Here is a 20729-nt window from a genome sequence, read left to right as displayed (position 1 = left end):
GGGAGAGAGAGAAGCAGGATTCCCACTGAACTGGGAGCCCGAGGCAGGGCTGGATCCCAGGACCCTGGCATCATGACTTGAGCCGAACGCAGACGCTCAATGACTGAGCAACCCAGGCACCCCAGGGCTGCTCTTATTTTAACTGTGTGTTTACTACACATGATTTACACACTGGAAGATTTATCAGGTATTCTTTAGAAAATAACTGTAGGGGTCTCAACTGTTTCTACAAATACGTTAACACACACACACACAGAACTGGGCAGAATAAAGAAAATGAATACAAAACTTCAACCTCTCAGTGGATAAAAACCTATTCATGCCATTCCTAAATTCTGGCCAGTTTATCCTACAACAGAGAAATCAGCCAAAGCCCACGGATTTCAGAAACCTCAGATGCATGGGTACCTCTAGCCGTTCCCTCCCGACTCTGCTTCTCAGAGTGTACGTGACCCATCCCAAGAGGGGACAACCGGGAGACAAGGACAGACATGCTCCTGGCAGGTCCTCTACCTTCCATTCAAATGAGCAAATGAGGCTGTGTAGGGAGCTGAGCGGCACCCACCAATGCCAGGTCAGCCCGGGACAGACAGCTTTGTTTACGTCCTCCCAGCAGATAAGGGGCTCACAGGCAGGCTGAGGACAAATGTCAGTGTCCTCTGATCATGAATAAGTTCTCATGAATCAGTTGGTACATGATCCAGAATAGATTGTCTGGAGATTTACAAACACATGGTCACTGACACTCAACATGATGGGGTCAAACTCCCTCCTCAAAAAACAAAAAACAAACAAACAAAAAAAACCCCAACAACAATGACAACAAAACAACCAAACCCCAGATGAAAAAAATACAGAAGAATAAAATCCATGATTGCTGAACTATGAGGAGCCCCCTCCCTCAACTCACTCAGTCCAGAGCCTCTAAGAAAAGTTGTATTTTCTTTAAGGTCTACACTGTCTCATTATTTTCCATTGTGAACAGCAAGCTTCTTGGAGATTCCAGAATAACTACTCATGACTAAGAGTCTCATTCGGTAATCCGGTGGGCAATCCCTTATACATTCATCAATACTCAACTCTGAATATAAAACCAAGCACCCAAATGGAAGACCCAACTCAAATTCAAAGTCCACAAAATGGACCAAACATACAGGCAAAGACTCCGTGACATTTCGCGGCTATGGCCAAAAGATGGAACCTCTCCGTAATGCCTTCCTGAACTACCGTTCCCAAACCTGACTGCGTTGAGAGTCAGGAGTGGGGAGCTTTTTCTAAAACGTGCTTCAGTGCTGTGGCCCAACATTCCGGTTTTATTGGTCTGGGGTAGGTCCTGGGCATCCGTACTTTTACATCTCCCCAGGCATTCCGCCCGCGTGCCCAGATTGAGAAACACTGGACCACGGTTTGGGGGTGGGGCGCAGAGGAGAGATGTAAGCTGCAAAGAAAACCAATGAAGACGGGGGAGAGAAGAAAGACAGTAAAAGCCGGGATCCCAGGCTACCGCAGTCCTTGAAATTTCATTTCAGCGCAGCAAGTCGAGTGTCATCCTTGGGCAAATTCCTTCAAGTCTGCATATCCTGCCTTTACGAAATTCACTAATTAGTATTGTCATCAGATGAGGGATCTCTTGAGATAAGGACACTACGCATGCCCTAACAGGCCACATCCCCGCCTCTCCGGGAACACCGCGTATGGGTTCAGAAGACGCGGTGCCAGAGGCTTGCTTGGGGCCCACCATGTGGAAGAAGGGGACAGAGCGAGCTCCGAACCAGATCTTCACTTCCACCTTCCCTGGCAAAATCCGCTTCTCCCTGCGATGGACGAAGAGCGCGCTGACCTACACAGAGTAAGTCTGCATCTCTAACGGAACGACGTACACCCCTTCTCAGCCAGGAAGAAGCAAAGACGTGGGAGCGCGTGGCTGTGCATGTGCGTACAAGCACGGGCACCAGGACACATGCCTACAGCTGCAGACAAGACATGAACATCCGCTGAGCTCATGACAACACGCACATGCACACACACACATGCACACACAGACACACGACAGTGAGCACCTTCTACCTATGTGCCAGGGCATGTTAACAGTCCTGCCCAGAGAACATCTCATTTAATCTTCATAACAAAAAAAGGTCCTGTTATGTCCATAGTACAGAGGAGGTGACAGAGACTTAAGGAAGGCAGGCACCTGTCTAGAGACAGACAGCCGTAGGAGGGGCTGAAACTGGACCCAGCCAAGGACTCCAAAGCCCAAAGCTGCCCCTGCCACCTCCCACACACGCTCTCAGGGTTCCCCAAAAGCACAAGCAGCACCGGCGACACACAGCTGGGCAGAAGGTGCTGGCCCTAAAACCACGTTATTAATCCTAGTTATTACTGCTCCAAGACATCCAACGCAGGAGACTCCATCAGTAACTGAATCCTCGTTTCTGCAGAAGTTACGTCCTATGCTGAAGGTGGAACCGAGGAGGGACGAGGAGCAAAAAGGGAACTCAATGCCCTCGCACACTGAGAGCACATTCTACAGCGGGTTTCCTCCCTGGCCTGGAAGATCACCCCTCAAAATATAGGAGACAGAAAGCTCCAACCTCCAAAGAGGGAAGGAGTTGTGCTGCACGGAAATTCTTCCTCCAGGCCACCCTGCTCATCCCTCCTCCCTTGACTCAGGCGGTCCTCCAGTCACCTGCGCCCCATACACCCACTAGTGGTTCAAGGCTGAACTGATCCCTTCTCAGCTAATCACCACGATCCAGTCTAAATTCTTGCTCCAGTGACTGCAGATGCCATCCCCTCGGGTCTCGTTACTCTGTACCTCCAAACTCTCCACATAACACAGGGCAGACTTTCCTCAATTCCTAAGAGGGCCAAGTTCTGGGGTAAAATCCTACTGTTGGGTCTCGACATCCCACAGAGGCGCACAGGGCTTGCCTCTGCCGCTCTGCATGCTTCCGGCGGCACCTGCGCTCCTCCCAGAACTTGGGAGCTGGTTTCGAACACTCAGCAAGTCGCTGCAGGCAGCTAGGGCGCTGAGTGAGGTACGCACGGCCGGTGCACCCACCCCAAGGCCTCCGACAGTACTGTGTAGAGGCGCCCCCACATTTCATAACGGGAGTCTACCTCCATCCCATCCGACTGGAGTCCTACATCTCCCAGCCTCTAGGGAAGAGGGCAGTGGTGTTACCAACACAGTTTTTTCTTTATGGTCATCGAAGGTACGGAGCATTAACACAGGCAGTCAGCGGGAGCTCCCGAAACTCAGCCCTGTGCTGAACCAGCGCACACAGGCTGCTTAATCCGAGTTTCTGGGCGGGTCTCCACAGCCTGAGTGCCCGGACACTACTTCAGCCGAGGTGACTGCCTCCAGTTACGGTCTGAACGCAGAGCAGTTTCATGACGATGAACGGGTGGAGGGAGAGCTCATAATGAAAACCTCTTCGCTACGTACAGCTGGAAGGAACTAAGAGGGTTTAAAAACAACTGATATTTCTACTGCTCATTATCTCTCTCGCCTCGACTTCAGCAGCCCGGCATGGTGCCTCCCCGCACTCCTCCCACAAGTGAAGCGGCTTTCCCCCCCACCCCCCCGGCTGATTTAATAGCACACAGATATAGCCGGGGCCTGTTTGGCCGCAACAGCAATGCAGTCTTTCTGGAGGAAAAAAATGCTCTAGGATGCACTGCACTGGGGGAAAAGCCAGACTGACACCCAGAAACGAAAGGGGCTCCCTCCCTTGACCACGTCTGCCAGACCACAGCTGTAACAGATCAGAGCCGGTGCATGAACGGGCAAGTGACTCAGAACTCAAGGCCAGGTCACCCAGCAGGGGAAAAGCCCAGGGAAGGGCCATGGCAGGACCAGCACGTGTCACAATAGTTTGGCCTCGTTTACCAAACAGCAGACCCTCCACGAGTCTGGGCTCGTTGCCGTCCTCATCAAGGCAACCCCAACAGTCTGACACTCATCTCACGGACCAGTGTTTACAGAGCACCAACCAGGTGCGGGGTGCTGAGCCACACCCCGGGAGCCCAATGACACAAATGGGTAAGTCCCTAAATGCTTACTGAGCCGCTGCCTCCCTTGCCCACTATGCTTCCATTCACCTGCCTTCTTTTTGGCTGATAGTTGCCCAACCACACCAAATTTACTCTGGCCCCGGGACCTTTGCACACAATTCCTCTCCATGCCTGGACAGTCTTCTACTACATCCTCATGGCTGGATCTTGTTCTCCAAATGTAAGCCTCCCACTCCAGTCCTTTCTGCTGATTATGTGAGCCCCCCTTGGAGTTACGCGTACGGCTATCCAGTACTGGCTGGGTGGCCTTCAACCTGCACCCTTCCTGGAATGCAGATTCCCAGGCCCACGAGGGCCTCGTTCCTCAAAGTCTATGGCTGCTACAGCACCTCTGCAAGAGGGAGGAGGGCAGAAAGGGGAGCAGCTAAGCACATGCCAGTCCTCAAGACACTCAATAGCCTTTGGGATGCAGGCGATCAGAAATCACACCGCACTGCTCCACAGGTTGGGGGAGGTCCCAGGTGTCAACAGTGGCACATGGTGAGGGACCCTGGAACAGTGGAAGGCTGTGCCTCCCTCCCTGCTGGACCAGCAGGATTGTGGGGATGCAGACCTCCTCCCCTGTCGGCACAAAGCCCAGTGCCAGAGGGTGGTGAGAAGAGCTCAGGCCAACCCCCATCTCAGGTCCCTTTCCTCCTTTGTCCCAGGCACCACTTCCCTCCCCTCAAAGGGGGAGCAGTAGGGTCCCCTCTGGGGGCAGGGGGAGACTAAGAGATGCCCCGGGGGATCTTCAAGGCTGCACAGGCACACAGGTACAGCTGGTCCCAGGCAGTGCAGAGAGGTTGAGCACAAACACAGTGTCCCCCTTGTTACCACACAGAGGAAATGAAATGCTGAGTGCTGTCCATCTCCTAAACTCTCTGGGCACCACCTAACCGTCCAGACAGCCTTTTTAAAGGAAAGAGCAGTGCCTTAGAATGGGGATTCTCTATCTGGAGACATCTCAATGTGCCGCAAGTATTGGAGGGCTGCAGACAACCTTTAAAGGTCATCTCTTAGCCTGGCTCCCCGCCTCCATCGCCCCAGATGCCTAATTAGCACTTAAATGGGGATGTTCTGTGCAGAGGGCTTCCTGACTGTCAGGCACTGTGAAGGCTGGTTTCTAGGCTTTTCCACTATTTCTCTGTGTGCAGACCTCCAAAGCCAGACTCCCCTTCTCACAATGCAACACTCCCTTCTTGGAACAAATAAATACAGCCGGGCCAGACTCTCCCCGAGCTCCGCAAGGAGAAGGAGGCACGAGGAGAGCCCGCCTCTGGGGACATGGGGCACTGGCAGATCTCCAAGGGTGGGCCAGCTCCAGGGGTCTTGGGAGGAGAGACCCAGCCTGAACATCTGCGGACCGGACCGGGAAGGCAGGACTTGAAGGCAGACACACATGAAACTGCCCTCCCACCAGCTCACTCCCTCAGGCCATTAATCCATTAGGTCCACTCGGCTCCCCTGCCCCTGGGAACCACGCTGCACTCTGACCAATTATGGTACCTTAGACAGTAACCCCGATGGGACACTTCTGGTCTTGCTCAGCACCAAGCCTCCCCTTAAAGACAGGGACCTCCCTATGCTCAGCGACTCCACGTGGTCCAAGAAAGGGAGGGAGGCCACACAGGAAGGGAAAGCTCCCACCACCAGGGTCTTCCTTCCCTGATTTCATACCCAAACCCTAGTGCAGCCAGTCACACCAGGAGGTCACCACCCACTAGGGGGTCTTCCTCCAAGCAAGCCCCCTTGTCCAGCAGGGAAGCCTAGAGTCGACCCCCAGAAGCATCTGCTGGAGGCCCACATGCCAGGAAAAACAGAAGTAGGCCCTCGCGCGACCGGTCAGCACCAGCCCCCACTGCAGCTCACCGACTTCCAACAACCCATTCCACAGATGAGAAAAGGGAGGCCTGAGTACCGGTGGTGTCAGAACCCTGGCTCTTTGAGTGGTCATCACCAAACATCCGGGGCTCTGCACGGACATTCTTGTTGAAATCATCACGCAGTGTATCTATTAATCTGCAGTCTAGCTGTAAGTCGTCTTTATTAGAGGCATCAGAGAAAACCACATGAACACCGTGCTAATTGACAGAACTAGTCCTCGGCCCTCATGGGGGTGGGGGGCTTTGTTGGCTTGCCACAGTTATTAATTTGTCTTCCACTTGTCACTCACCTACAGTTTCAAAAGCAAGGCAGAAACTGAACTAATGAAACTAACAGAACGTTTACTAATTAAAACCTTGTGGAAAAGTTTTCAAATAACACGCTGCATTCGGATAATAACAGCTCAAGGTATTGAAAAAAAACCAATTGCCAATTAGAGTTAAAAAAAATTAATTATACAGTCACATAGTTAAAACCCACATCCTGGTGTAATTTGCAAAGACGAGAGATTAAGGGGTAAAATTAGGAAATCAGCTCTCAGTAACCAGGCACGGGAGAAGGTTCTAGCCTGCTGCTTCCTGCCTCGGGTCCGCGCCTGGGTACCCTGCGCAGCTCACCCACCGGCCCTGAGGCTCAGTTTCCTCACTGGAGAGGAGAAGGGCTACAGGAATCCCTTATGTCCTTACCCTCCCTCCAAGGTGAAGGTTCCAGGCAGGGTCCACGGAGGTGGAGGGACTGTCCAGGGACTGTCCGGGAACACAGGCCGGTCTGCTTCAACAGGGGAGAGGGAGGCCAGCTCCAGGGGGCACTGGCGCCCCGGGGCTGGTGAGCGCTGGCCACAGAGGACAGCCTCGCCTAGCTTGGGACGCCAGCCAGCACCCGTCCCTCTGATAGCCTGAGACTTTACATCAGCACCAGGGGTTGGGGCACTTATGACCTGAATACTGACCTCGTTCTGACTACTTAGTCTTCACTCAACAACCCGATGACATACATGAATGAGGAAACCGAGGAACAGAGAGTTAAGTAACCTGCCTGTGTGTCCACAGCTAACTGGAGAAGCCAGACTTCAAACTCGGGCCTGTGGCCCCCCAGCCACATACCCCAGCAGCCACCCTACCCCAGCGCCTCACACCCCACCAAAGGCTTCCTTGCACGATCTCTCTGGGCTCTGCAAGACTGTCTCCCAACAGCCCAACGTGGATTTCCTGAGTTATTCCCCTGAGAATCAGTCTCCCTCTGGACACCAGCGCTCAGGGAGCCAAGCAGGCTACACTCCCAGTGCTCCGAAGTCTCCCCATGTCACACACACACGGAGTTTGGGTCATCAAGACACCACTCTGCAGGTAGCTCAGACCCTGGGCACCCTCCAGCCCTCCACAGAGGCCTCCTGGCCACCGCTGAATCCTAAAATAAGATCTTACAGTACCAAGGAGCACTTTCCTTGAAGACACCTATGGGGCAGGTAGAAAGGATACCAGTATGTTCCGATGCCTGGCGTGAAAAACTAGATGGATTATATCATCAGAAATCCCACTCTGGGGCCAGTGCAGTGTAGACAGAGGATGAAACTAGGCAGCCCTCATGCAGGGATGTTCCCTGGGAGCCCATCAGTGCAGCCTGGAAGACCATAGCTAGGCTCCTTCTGTGCTGCCCTCGGGCTCTAAAAACCCAGACCGCTCCCCATCCTGGCTCATGGGCAGCTCGAAGTGAAAAAGATCACTGAAAAATGATCTCCAGGCCTGCACCTACTGTCTGTAACTCGTTCCCGGGCCCAGGGCTGCAGCTCCAAAACCAGGATGGCCGTGGTGGACCTTCTCCAAAGGTGCATTTTGGGTAGCCAGGGGACCATGACAATCCTAGCCCCAACACTGTTCCTGCATGACCTGGCGGGGGCAAGTTCATAACCCGGGGGCCCACTGGAAACCGCACGCATCAGGGCGGGAAGAAAACTAGCTCCAGAAATTAAAGATAAATGAGCACTGTCTCTGAAGTGTTACGACAAGGCTGATGTAAGTTTGAAGTACCGGGAATGACACCGTCCAGAAAACACGAATTATCATACGTTTGTCACAAGTCGCTCATTTACAAAGCCAAGGCCAAACACGAGGTGCGGGCAATAATATTCTGCTGGGGAAACAAATAAAGAAAAAAAGGAATAATACAGTTATTTAAAGGTCTCCCATCCCAGCTTCCCAAATCATCTGCAGCTCCTAATGGATTGTTTACGACAACAAGCGAACTGCCTGAGACGAATGGACAGGCCGGCAGGAGGACTAAACACCAAGACACGTCTCCTGCCCACTCCCACCTGTCAAATGAGATGTGGTTGGTGTAACAGACTCTGCACACCAGACTCTGGCGGGCGATAGGTTTTCCAGGCTGGTGAGGTGTAGGCAAACTCCCCAAACACCCTAAGGTGACACTCTACCACCAAAACAATCACCAAAATTAGCCATCTCCTAAGAGTTTAGATAATTTTTTAAAAACATTTTATTTGAGAGAAAGAGCAAGTGCGCGCACGCACACACACACGCGTGCGCGCAGGAGCATCACGGATGGCGGGGGCGGGCAGAGGCACAAGCTGACGCCTCACTGAGCAGGGAGCCCAATGTGGGGCTCCATCCCAGGCCCCTGGGACCACGGCCTGAGCCTAAGGCAGACGCTTCACCGACTGAGCCCCCCAGGCACCCCGAGATCATCTGTAGAGAAGAAGTGGAATCACGTGCTGAAACAGGCGACAATTCCAGGATCTTGGGCAACCTCTGAAGCATCCTTTGGAAAGAGTCACCACCGGACATTCCTCAATTACAGAGGACACGCGAGGCTGATGCGGATCTTTGCTGACCGTGCTCCTATGATCTGTGAGGAACGCATGCGCACTCTCCACCCACAGTTCCTGGCTCATGACTCTCCAAACCCTTGACTTTCCTGAGTGCCAACAGGAGCGTCTCTTCTCATAATATGTGGTCTGTTGTCCCCTGTTTCTGAAAACTCTTTAAAGCCAGAAAGGTGAAATGGGTGTCTCCTTATTCCTAACACGCCCCCTTCCACCACTGGGTTTATGCGAACAAGATGACTTCTGGAAAGCACCACAGGAACCAACCATTTGACGAGGGGACTGGCATTTTTAGTCCCACCCCTGATTTCTGGGGACCAGTGGGGAGCCAAAGACTGAATAAACTACCAGTGGCCAATGATTTGATCAATCATGCCTCTGTAGTAAGAACCCCAGAGGAGGGGGCTCGGAGAGCTTCTAGGTTGGAGAACCAGAAGGTTTCCACATGCCACCGTGCCAGGCCCCAAACTCCACGAGGACAGAAGCTTCTCTGTTTGGGACTTTGCCCTGTGCCTCTCTTCATACGGCTGTTCGTTCAGACCCTTTGATATTCTCTGTAATCAACCAGTCAGCTAGTCAGTAAACGGGTTTCTGGAAATCTGTGAGCTGCTCTAGCAAACTAACTGAACCCAAGAAAAGGGTGGTGGGGACCTCCGATGTCTAGCCTGTTCGTCAGAAGCAAGGGAACAACCTGGGCTTGCGCCTGGCATCAGAAGCAGAGAACAATCTTGTAGGTCGGAGCCTTTGACCTGTGGCACCTGATGCCGTCTCCAGGTAGACTGTGTCCGAACTGGACCAGACTAGAAGACACTTGGCTGTGCGGCAGCATCACCTGGGAGAAGGGAAACTGGGAACAGAAACCTTGCACCGACTTTATCACTCAGCCTTCAAGCTGCTTTTTCAAAAATATTAGTTTTCACCCGGTTTGCTAGTTTTAGCTAAAACATCTACAAACAACTTTTTTAAAAAAGTTAATGAAATTTTTTTTTAAAGATTTTATTTATTTGACAGACAGAGATCACAAGTAGGCAGAGAGGCAGGCGGGGGAGGGGAGGGGGGAAGGCTCCCCACTGAGCAGAAACTTTTAAAAGGACACAAAAATAAAATAGTAGGAGGAACCCCATGTATCCATCAGTCATATTCAATAACACATCTGCCCTCTCTTATGCTTCCATAATTTTCCTTCCAGGCATGGTATCATTGCGTCCATAAATACTTTAGATTAGGTCTACAAAAGATAAGGATTTTCAAAAAACAACCCCAAGACCATTACTGCCACTAATAAAATCAATGATGATGCTTTTCCTTTCATCTACTCTCCAGTCCCTATTCAACTTAACCCTAATTTTCTTTCTTTTTTTCTCTTTTCTTTTTAGGTCTTTCTCTAGTTGGTTTGGTCAGTGAGTCTGAGCTCTGTGAAGGAAAACCGAGCACCCTGCTGACTTCCACAGATCCCAGCACTCGACGGACAGAGAATGTTCCACTGAGCTTCTGAATGGGTTTGCTCCTCGCTGCTCATCTCTCAAAAGTAAAAAGAAAAGAGAAGAAATAAAGAGAAGAAAACATCTATTTACATGGATCCTGGGAATCAGGAGTGAAGAGCTGGCCACATTCTAATGCCATGTTCTAACACGGGCTACCATTTTCCTTTATCAGGGACAGGACCCCGGGGCCGCATTCTCCTGAAGGTGAGGAACCTCACACATGAGAAAAAGAAGACCGTAACCCATTTATTCTAATGTACGCTATGTTCCACAGTTTGACGTAAAACTAGGATGCATCTCACAATGAAGGATACCGTGTGATGCTGAAGGTCGGGCAAGGGCCATGATGCACTGTAATGACCAGCATGTGCCCAAACACACAACACACTAGCAGCAAAGCTCACATGACAAGCATCAGTGGCCTGGAAGAAAACCCTAGAAACAACACAGAAGCACTCACAATCATTAGAAACCAAATCAAGGGGGTTAGAACCAGATGGTGAATTGGGGAATTAGGGAAAATTCCCAAATGAGTCAAAAATTGGCTAATTCTACATAATTAACAAGCTCCATTAAGAGCCCAGAACCAAGAGCTTTTAGCAGTTTCATTTTTTTTTTTTTTAAATGCTATGTCACCAAAGGTCTTGATGGCACAGATGACTTTGAGGAAAACAGGCACAAATATCTCTGAGTCAAAAACTAGACACTGGAAAAGTTTTAGAAACACCTTACCCAATATAGTTCATGTGTATTTTCCTTTTTATCTATGCACAAGAGTGATATATGGAAAAATCAATGTCTAATTAAGTCTAAAAGAGCTCTTTAAATAAGTAGACAAATAAAAATGTTAACTGATAAAGAAACCGTTGTGTCACAGTTCAATGACCAGCGTTCCTTTTCTTTTCCTAGTGGTACAATAATGGTTTTATGAATAATAGCATCTTAGATTTGATAAAAAGGTGTATACTCTACACGAAGGGGAAAGTCAGTGATTATCAAAAATGAGCGGCAAAAAAAAACAAGTGGGTGAGCTGAGTGGTACAGGGGAGCCGGGAAGGGCCCCGAGTGGGTAGAGGGGGTAGGGAAAAGAGAGGAAAAGCGGGTAAGCCTCGTGAAGGTCACAGAGCAAAAGCTCAAAATCTAGGTCAACAGGAGAGCCCCTGAGGGGGAAAGCACCAAGACAATGAGACTGAAGGCGTCCCAGCTGGGCCAAGCTGCCCGTCATCCAGGACAGCCCTGGACATCCCCCTGGACAAGAGTCACCGCCATTCGCCTCTGCCTGTAACAGAGCGCTTCGATTATGGGCATCTCCCAAATGCAGACCTCTAATTTACATCAGCTGCTCCCACTCTCCTGGTTGATTCAGCTAGGACGGACCCTTGCACTGAAGTGTGTCATCTTTCTGGGGCAGCAGCCCTCCACCAAGAAAGAGTCCACTGCCCACACTGGCCTCTGAAGAAGCAGAGACAGAGAAACCACAATTGCCCCTCAGTCTGTAGGTCTTTAAAATGACCTCTCCTTTGCTGCCATGCAAGTGTTCCAGTCGCTCTATCGAGTCTCACACTGGCGTCATAGAATGGAACCCCGCAGAGAAACTTAAGAGGCCCTCATACATGCCAACACTGTCTCTGAAAAGCAGCCGGAGGCTCCCCCTGAGAACCAGGAGGGCCTGCAATTTCCTACCATCCCACCTCCCTCCAAAGTGCGTGGGCAGTGAAGTCATACGTCCGTTCTAGTTTCCAAGATGCGGGGCTTCAACGTCATCCAAGTTGCCGAGAACAACCTCTCCCAGGCCAGGGTGTCGGGCAGACTTCTGACATCTGGGTTCCTACAGGCTGGTTGTCCTGCAGGAATCAATAAGCCCCAACCCCCATAGCAACTCAGGGAGATCACATCACAGCAGAAATCCTGTGCCCCGAGCAGGTGCCCGGGGATCCACGAGGGTTTCTCATTGAATGATGACATGCGTGGAAAGCACTCCGCCAGTGTGCAATGTCAGTTAACCGCGTACTCGACAATGGAGAGCAGACGGCCCCCCAGGCCAACTCAGCATTTCACAGAGATCAGCTCGGACAGCAAGCACCGAGACTGCTCCGCAAGCACATTCTACCAAGTCAAGTCAACGAGCAAATTAACCTGCGGGCACCTAGGGCTGTTGCAGGTCCAGGGTGGGGGCTGGGGACACGGGAGTGTATGCATACCAGTGTCACTAAGAGGAGTACACACATCACCCACGACACCCCTGGGACAAGAAGACCCCAGGCTGCCTCATCATAGAGGAAATTCCACCTGTAACAAACCAAAAGCTACAATCTTCAGGAAAGAAAACCAGCTCGTTTATGTGGCAAAAGCCACCAAAAGGACCTACAACCAGAAGACAGGGCACAGCTAAAACCAGGGGCTGCGTGGGAAGTGGAGGGAGCCCCAGGGATTCACCTGCTTCCAGCGTGGGCTCAGACCTGTTCAAACCTCACTTCCGCATCGAGCCGGGGGACCACCGCAGTGACATGACGACGCCCACCCCATTTCTAAGCCCCCCACACTGCTGTGTTTCCCAAGGCACTTATTAGCACCTGTTTCCACACTGTGTCATTTCTTTACCCCTCGTGTTTTGGTCTAGCTAACTCCCCCTGGGAATGAAAGTTCCATGAGCAAAGGGGTTCTGTTATATTTGCTGCCATATTCCCAAGTACCCCAATAATGCCTGTCATATAGCAGGGGTTGAAGAAACAGTCACTGAAAGAATGAATGGAAGGGACCAGAGCCTGTTGTCATTTCTGCTCCTGCCAGAGGGGCAGCCGAGGATGTCATCTTCCGGACAGGCAGACATGGAGCAGGGGGGAGGGTAAGAACACACAAAACCTCTCAGGGCACAAAAGGTGAAAAGGAAGAAAAGAGCAAGACAGACCAAGGCTACCATCAGGGCATTCCTGAGCGCGGTCCAAGATGCCTTCCAGGAATTTCTGACGCAGTGTGGCAGGATGAGAGCTCTGCCAAAATGCATGGAAGGGAGCAGGGGAAGCCTGGCCCGAGAGCATGCTGTGACCTCGGAGAGCAGTCCCAGCACACAGACGAGTCTGGGTCTGCCATCCGCCAGCTCTGCAACCTTGGGAAAGTGACTTACCCTCTCTATGCATCAGGCTTCATCAGCAAAATGAGAGGAAACAAAGGGCTATTACGAGGAGTCGCTGAGTTCATACGGATACGGCAGCTTTAGGACCGAGCCTGGCACACAGCGGGTGCAAACAGCACACACATTTATTAAATTATTAAAACCCTTGACCTGGGGGGTCCACCCCAAACCTCACAGAGAGGCTGTCCTGTTCTACAAGGGTCCAGCTGCAAAGGTTGCAGGGAGAAGAAAAGAAATCAAAGTTAACAGAGACAGAGCAGTGGCTCTAAATGAGGGGCGGGGGGACTCTGACCTCCTGACGACACTTGGCAGTGTGGTCCCCTACGGGGTAGAAAAGCATCTAAACACCACCACGCATAGGGCAACACCCAAAACCAAGATGATCCGGCTCCAAATGTCAACCAGGTCAAGACTGAGCAAACCCCTCTGGGCTGATGACGCCCCAGAAGGCCCCTTAACCCTGACAAACCATGTGGCCAGTTCTGGGCTCTGGAAATCCAGCAACTCTGTCCTAGCCACGCTGACCCTGCCTCCTCCGAAGAGTCAGTGGGAAAGAAACCGCCAGCTTGGCAGGACCAGGTGGCCGGCACTCGGGACCTGGGAGACTAAGGAAGGCAGAAGCCCAGGCCACAGTCTGCCAAGGCAGGTAGTCCCACGAGACCTCAGTGAGCCCCAGGGACTGGCCAGCTCCCCGGCCCCAGAAAGCCGCCCCTCTGCTGTGGCTGCACGAGAGCCCAGGAAAGCTGTTTCCATGTAGGCCCAGGAGGAGATTAATTGTGACCATTTCTTCAAACCGAGTCCCAGTGAATCACTGCCTTACACATTCCGGCACGCTAAGAAACCCGATGTGTCTAAAATGCCACGTTTCCCAGGCCCAGAATACCGGACATGACAGAATGTCTCACCCCAGGCAGCAAGGGGCAAAAGTGAGGCCAGGAACAGAGATTTACCCACCCAGGGCAGGGGACCAAGGGCGAGGAGGACGGGCTCCGCCATGGAAGGCCTTGTTTGCTGATGCATCTGACTTTTTATTTCCCAGAAAGGGGCACGTGGTCAGCAAGGAGAAAGGTGGAGAAGGCTCTCTTAAGTGGACAGGTAAACCAGACCACCTGGAGTCAGTCCTTCAGGTCAAGCACATGGCTAAGGCTCACAAATCCTCCTGCCAGCTAAGAGACAAGGTCAAGTTCTACGAGGGCATGAGTGTCCACTGGGGTGCCCCCTCCAACACTTTCAATCTAGTTCTCGAAGGACTGTTTCTCACCAGGGCCAGCCTATCCTGAAACCCACTCTGGAGAGTCTGCTCGTGGGAGTGCCAGACAGGAGATCCGCCTTCAAAAACTTCACCAATAAGGCAGTTGGAGGCAAGGCTCCAAGACAACAGGAAGGGAATCAGGGTCCCCAGTAGCAAGGAGAATCGAACATTGCCTCAAAGGAAAGGTGACCTTTCAGGTCAGAGAAGTGAGCCCAGGCCAACGCTTCCTTGGGTCCAAGTGGCACACTTACAGGAGTGCTACTCAACACCCAGGCTCCAAAAGGGCCATGCGGTGGCAGGTTTTAATTCTTTGGTTGCTGATCATGGAGGAGGGAGCCCAAGGGAAGCGACCTGGACAGCCAGGGGCTGGGAGCCCTTTGGGGTCTTTAGATGGGTACTTAATTAATAACCAGCACGGAAGCATCCCCCTGTTCTAATCTGTGCAACAGCCCCGTATGGGTGTGTTTCCATGTGGACATCCACACGGCTTGTATGTCTCAGCAAACCTTCCAAAACAGGATTCACAAGGAGAAAAGCAGAAGAACAAGAAGGGGGAGTGGATTTGGCCAGGTCTGGCTATTTTCTCATCCCACGAATTCTGCTGGGCCAGCTAGGAGACCTCACAGATCCCCCCCCCCCCCCCCCCCCAGGAATACCCTGTGCCTTTCCCAGGATCCCAGCCACAACCTCAAAGTCAACTCCTGCATGTGCCTGGGTCTCTGCCGCCGGCAGCCTCACCCTCACCACCTCCTCCTCCTCCTTCCACCAAGCCCACTGCCTCTGATTTGCTAGAAGGTAGGCAGCCCAGCACTGCCTGCTTCGAAATCGACTTCTTCCCAAACTTACTTCCTGCCCTCCAGAGATCTGGAAAACATGAAGGGCAAAACAAGATATTATAGAATCTAAAGCCATAAACCTATCGACCACCTCTCGATGACCTCCTCCCCTGTTCCGAAGAGGAATCCCATCACGCATGAGGAGGTACGGTGCAGAGACAGACAGGGCCTGAAGCCCACGTACACCCTTTACCAGCTGGGTCCCCCCAACCCTACCTCAAGGTCTGACAGCCCAAGCAAGCCGACCCTCCCCTGTACGGGGTCCAGCAGCTTCTTCTGCATGCTTGCTGGGAGGTGAAGGGATGCACTTATCACACCGGCACTGTTTATCAGTCACAATCTGTCCCCTTACGTTTGAGCACCCGGAGGCAGCCACAACATAACTCGGGAACAAGGAAACTTGGTTTTCCTTACAGAACAGTCTCCATCCCAGCGCCCTTTGTCAGGTTCTCCAGCTATAGTGCTTTCCCACCACGAATGCCCTCCCTACCTCGGCTTCAGGCTCTCATCTCCAATGGAACTTCCTTCAACTGCGGACTGACTCTAGGGAGCGAGGTCCACGCACAGACTCCCAGCTCTACTGACACCCATCCAAGCACGTGGCAGCTTCACGTCCCATCTCGTAGCAGTCACAGGAGAGCAGTCACGGCCACCTCCCCCCCTGCCCGAAGAGGCAAGGCTACAGGGGCAGGGGAGGAGAGCCCAGATCTGAGGGGTGGGGGGGCATGGAGCAGGCTGGCTTCCTTGCCACAAGAAACCTCCACCTCGGGCCACGTTCACAGAGACACCCCCACTGCTTACCCAACCACAGAGAAAGGTGTGGCCTCCACCCAAGCTTTCCTGCTGGCTGCCCATAGGTGGGACACCACAGTGGGGTTCCGGAGAGTTGGCATGTCTGGACCCCTCCCCCAAAAGGCAGCCCTTAATGTCATTCAAGGTTCTTCAGTCCGAGCCCAGATACACTGAACAAATCAATGTCAGAGGAATGGATGAAGGATAAAAGACAAAATAAAAACGTCAACGATTTTCCAGAGAGCAAGAAGACACTGCAGATTCCTGGTTCGATATATTTTCAAGGAGTATTTCTGCCTTTTACTTTTTCCTTATCCCCCCAAACTTCTAAACCATTTATTCCGTGTCTACTGTTCCCCAACACCTACTGCTGGCATTTAGCTCGCCGCCACAAGGTGAAAATGATGATCCCCACTGTAAAGAGGAGAAATGGAGAGTCAGAGAGGCTCGTTAAATTAGTAAAGGTCACTAAGCAAAAGGGGGTGGAGAGCTAAGGTCACTCAGTGCCAATAAGTGGATTCATGCCATTCTTCCTGTGAATGTCCACCACCCAGCTCAAAACACACTGCTGTTTCCCATGATGGACCAAATTAAAAACCAACAAGTCAGCTTGGTGTGCGAAACCCTCTCTCTATAGCCCAGTCCCCAACTCCTTCTCCAGTTTCAAACCCTACTGTCCCCCTATACGTGTCCCATGCCCCAACCAAGTGGGGGCTCTCATCACTCCCTCTTCCCCCCAAATGCCTCCTGCAAGATCACCCCCAAAGTCCTCCACCCTCGCACCCCCAGAGTAAGGGCAGCCCTGTGCCCGCTCATCAGGGAGGGGAGGTGGAAAGCGAACGGGCCGCCCAGCCCTTGGTCCTGTCCTTCAGCTACGGCTTTCCCTCACTTCCCGAGGGTGGGAGCAGCACAGAAAAGGGGGGGTCTCAGACTGGACACACTCTCTTTCAGGAGCAATCATGCTTCCCATACTGGGAAATCCTCCCCTTTCCAGCCTCAACAGCCACACTTTATCCAGAGGCAGGTTCACTGCAACAGAAATCCCTTATTTTCTACGGCTCCATCCAAGGAGCCAAGGCCTGGGGGAGACTTAACATGATTAAAATTTTAGAGCATTTAAGATGCTTAAAGGAAAGGCATCCTTGGAGTGCAAAGCATCAATTGTGGGCGGGGGGAAACTATGGGAGGAGTGGAGAGATCTACACAAATGCAAATGCACTGATTTTTGGCAATATTACGCAGAAACTGATTGACCTCACACCCCAGACCTCAGCCTTGCGCCCCAGATGGTGCGGCAATGGCCCGACTGCCTTTGAGCACCTGCTCCTGTCTTCCTTTATTAGATCTGCAACCTGAGGTGGGGTGGCTTTCTGGGTTTTGCCAAGTGAAGAATAACCATCTCGAGAAGAGTTATTTAACAGGCAGGGCACACAGTGACAAGGCCGGGAGGGGGTGCTGAAGCAGCAGAAACACCAGGCCCGCACCCGTCAGACAATCCCCCAAAGCCTAATCCTGAAGACTGGTACCTGGTGAAAAACGCCGGGGCAGAGAGAAATTGGCTCAATATGGAAGGAAAGGCTTGACTTACTATAGCATTGCGTGGAGCAAGAGAAGAAACATCCATTCCACTTGCATCTTAAAAAACTATCACTAGTATTTAAATTCTGCCTTAACTTGCATACCACGTGATCTTTTTTCATGTCCATACTTTGCAAGCTAAAAAAAACAAGACAAAACAAAACAAAAAGAACTACATATTTCCTTTTATCATAAGGATGAACTAAATTTGAAGACTCTTGAGTCTTGAAATCCATGAAAACAATTCAGGGGGAAGGAAGACGACGCAGTTTTATACTCTGGATTCGGAAATTCAGGACAGTAGGGCTCTATTCAAGCCCTTCAGAACAGTCTCACGGTTTCGAGTTTTATACCAGGGTCCACAACACTAAGTTAATGAGTCTTTTACTGCGATTTCAAAAGCTATTGCATTTACACACCTCTTTCTCAACTGACAAATCACTAAACCATTCTAAGGGCTAGGATTAAATTTTATGGTTCGTTGACAGAATAGAATCCCAAATCACCACTCCATGTATAATTGTTCATTGCCCATGCATTTTTTTTCCTATCTGATCTCTGTACCTTCCCATTGCCACTAGGTCACAAAGAGTTCTTGCATTTTTTTTTTTTAATTAAGGGTACCACTTCAGGGGTTAACACAGAGGACCCCTCAAAACCCAGCAGCTGAAGCCCACAAGGGAGAAATCAGTCTCTCTGGATGCTGAGGCCACACTGTTGCTATGTCTAAGCACATGTACTCATGCAAGTGCCAAACCAAGGAAAGAGAAATACCAGTGTGGCTTATTTGTTTGTTTTTCTTTTGCATGAAAGGCAGAAGGCTCTGCCAGGTCCTACCGGCACACCAGGCCATGTGGACCTGCCAAGGCCCATTTTTCTGCAAAGCAAAGTTTTGAGAATAATTCCAGTTTAACATGACCGTAGTTTTCAAAGGGCTGCACTGCTCCTACTGGATGCCCTGCTCGCTGCCCTTCAAAAACAAACAAGAGACTTCAGGTACACAGACAGCAGTTCCCTGCATTAAAAAAAGGAAAGAAAAAAAATGGGCTAAGAGCACACTGCTGGCTCAGGACTAAGCTAGGCCAATCCAGCACATGGAAAGACTTTTCATTTCTGCCCCCGCCAGACAGAGCAAACCCAGGACTCAAACAAGAAACCTACCTCATCTAATACCTTCAGGTGAGAATGAATGAATGAATGAATGAGTAAGAGAAAGAAACAAACAAACCAGGGGGGGAAATCCCTGAAGAAGCCTCGACTTCATGGGTCTGACTCTCAGGCTAGGAAGTCTGTTCATACAGTCAATCCCGTCTGCCTTGTTCCAGAATACCATTCCCTAGTCCCAGCCTAACCCGCGGTCCACCTCCATTAACTCAGTATTTCCTGGGTTTGCCGAGCCACTAAACGTCACAGTAATGAGGGTTACAGGATTTCGGAAAAGATAACGCGGCTTTCAAAGCCGATTCCCCACCAAACACCTCAACCCCGCGGGCGGCATGTGCACCGCCAAAGCCCTGGGCTCCCAGCGGGCGCCCGGCCGCAGAACCCCGCCGCTGGGGCGTCTCTGGCCGCTCGATTTCCTCCTGGGCGGTCCCGGTGGCTTGCACGGTCCCCACGGCCTAACCACTCGGCCCCTGGGAGCCTGCTCCAAGCACAGCTATGGACCAGGGACCGGCCCCGCGTAACCGGGCAGCGGGGCAGGGGGCCACGGCCGGGCGGCGGGGGCCGAGCGGACCCGGCCGTAACACCCGGGACGAGAAGGGAAGATGCTGGGGACGGGCGGTTCGGGATGTCCGCGACCCGCTTCACTCCCCGCGCAGAGGCGCGCTGGCCGTCCGCTTGCACCCGCCCTGGTAGTCCGTTCAGTCCGGCCCGGGGCCGGCCGCACAACCCCCACCGCACACCCCCCAGCGCGCCCCCAGAGGTAGCGTACGGAGAGAAAGGGGCAGCGTCCCCGGCCTGCCCCGGACCACCACTCCCCGTGACGAGGGGGAACAGGGTGAGGACTGCGGCGGCTTGTACCAAAGGGCGGCGAAGAAACTTGGACTCCTGTCTCCGGTACCTGACACTTCGCAAAGGCGGCCGCCTCTCCCTCCCCTCCTGCCCACCCCCTTCTGTGGGTCCCAACACCCCCGCGGCGAAACTTCCCGCCGCAGGGGACGGGGCTCCCGGCGGCCGGACAGGACTCAACTTCAATTACGTGGAGCAGACAGAGGGGGACGTCTGCGGAGGGGGACTGGGGGCGACGAGAAAGGCGTCCGGGGTCCCCAGCCCCTGCGGGGCGGCGCCGGGTCGCCCTCTCCCGAGCCGGGCGAGCGCAGAGGGGCCGGGTGCACCCCTGGCCCTGGCGAATCGGTTGGGAGGCCCGGGGAGGGGAGCGGGGGCCCGAGCCTAGGTCCGAGCAGAGGCCAGCAGGAGGGGCAGCAGAGCCCCTCGGCGCCCGGCCGGCCACGTCGGAGCAGGGGTCTGCAGCCGGGCACGGGGCGCGTCGGCGCGGGAGGGGCCGGCGGGGAAAGCGGAGTCGGGCGGGGGAGGGGGGCCGGGCCCGGGCAGGGCGCCCCACTCACCTTCCTGCCGGCGCCGCCGCCCGCGCCCGCGGCCAGCGCGGAGCCTCCCCCCGAGTACATGTAGTAGGCGATGCCCAGCACCCACAGGAAGGCGAAGCAGAGCAGCATCCGCGAGCGCCGCCGCATTCTCCCCTCTCGAGCGCCGGCCGCGGCCGCCGCTGCTCGCGAGTGCTGCCTGGGGCCGGCGCGGGCGGGGAGCGGGCCGGGGGAGGAGCGGAAGAAGGGGAAGGGCGCGGCGGCGGCTCCTCCTCCGGCGCGGGCTGCTGCTCGGCGGCGGCGAAGGCGGCGCGCGCCCAGCGCCCGAGCTC

General features: G+C 53.0%; 1 protein-coding gene across 2 annotated transcripts in view; it reads right to left on the bottom strand.

The window, feature by feature from the left end:
* Positions 1 to 20692, bottom strand: part of GALNT2 (polypeptide N-acetylgalactosaminyltransferase 2) — a 177490-nt gene extending 156798 nt beyond the window's left edge. Inside the window, exon 1 of one of the 2 annotated variants that reach the window (XM_032311942.1) lies at positions 20422 to 20692. In XM_032311942.1, coding sequence (XP_032167833.1) covers positions 20422 to 20547 — 126 coding nt within the window. In that variant the 5' untranslated portion in view covers positions 20548 to 20692. The remainder of the gene's footprint in view (positions 1 to 20421) is intronic. The other variant, XM_032311941.1, reaches the window with a different exon arrangement.
* Between the last annotated feature and the right edge of the window lie 37 nt (positions 20693 to 20729).

The sequence above is a fragment of the Mustela erminea genome, chromosome 14, assembly GCF_009829155.1.
Source record: "Mustela erminea isolate mMusErm1 chromosome 14, mMusErm1.Pri, whole genome shotgun sequence".
NCBI classification, from domain to species: Eukaryota; Metazoa; Chordata; class Mammalia; order Carnivora; family Mustelidae; genus Mustela; species Mustela erminea.
Note: the sequence above shows the minus strand (reverse complement) of the source record. Positions and strands in the feature narration are given on the sequence as shown.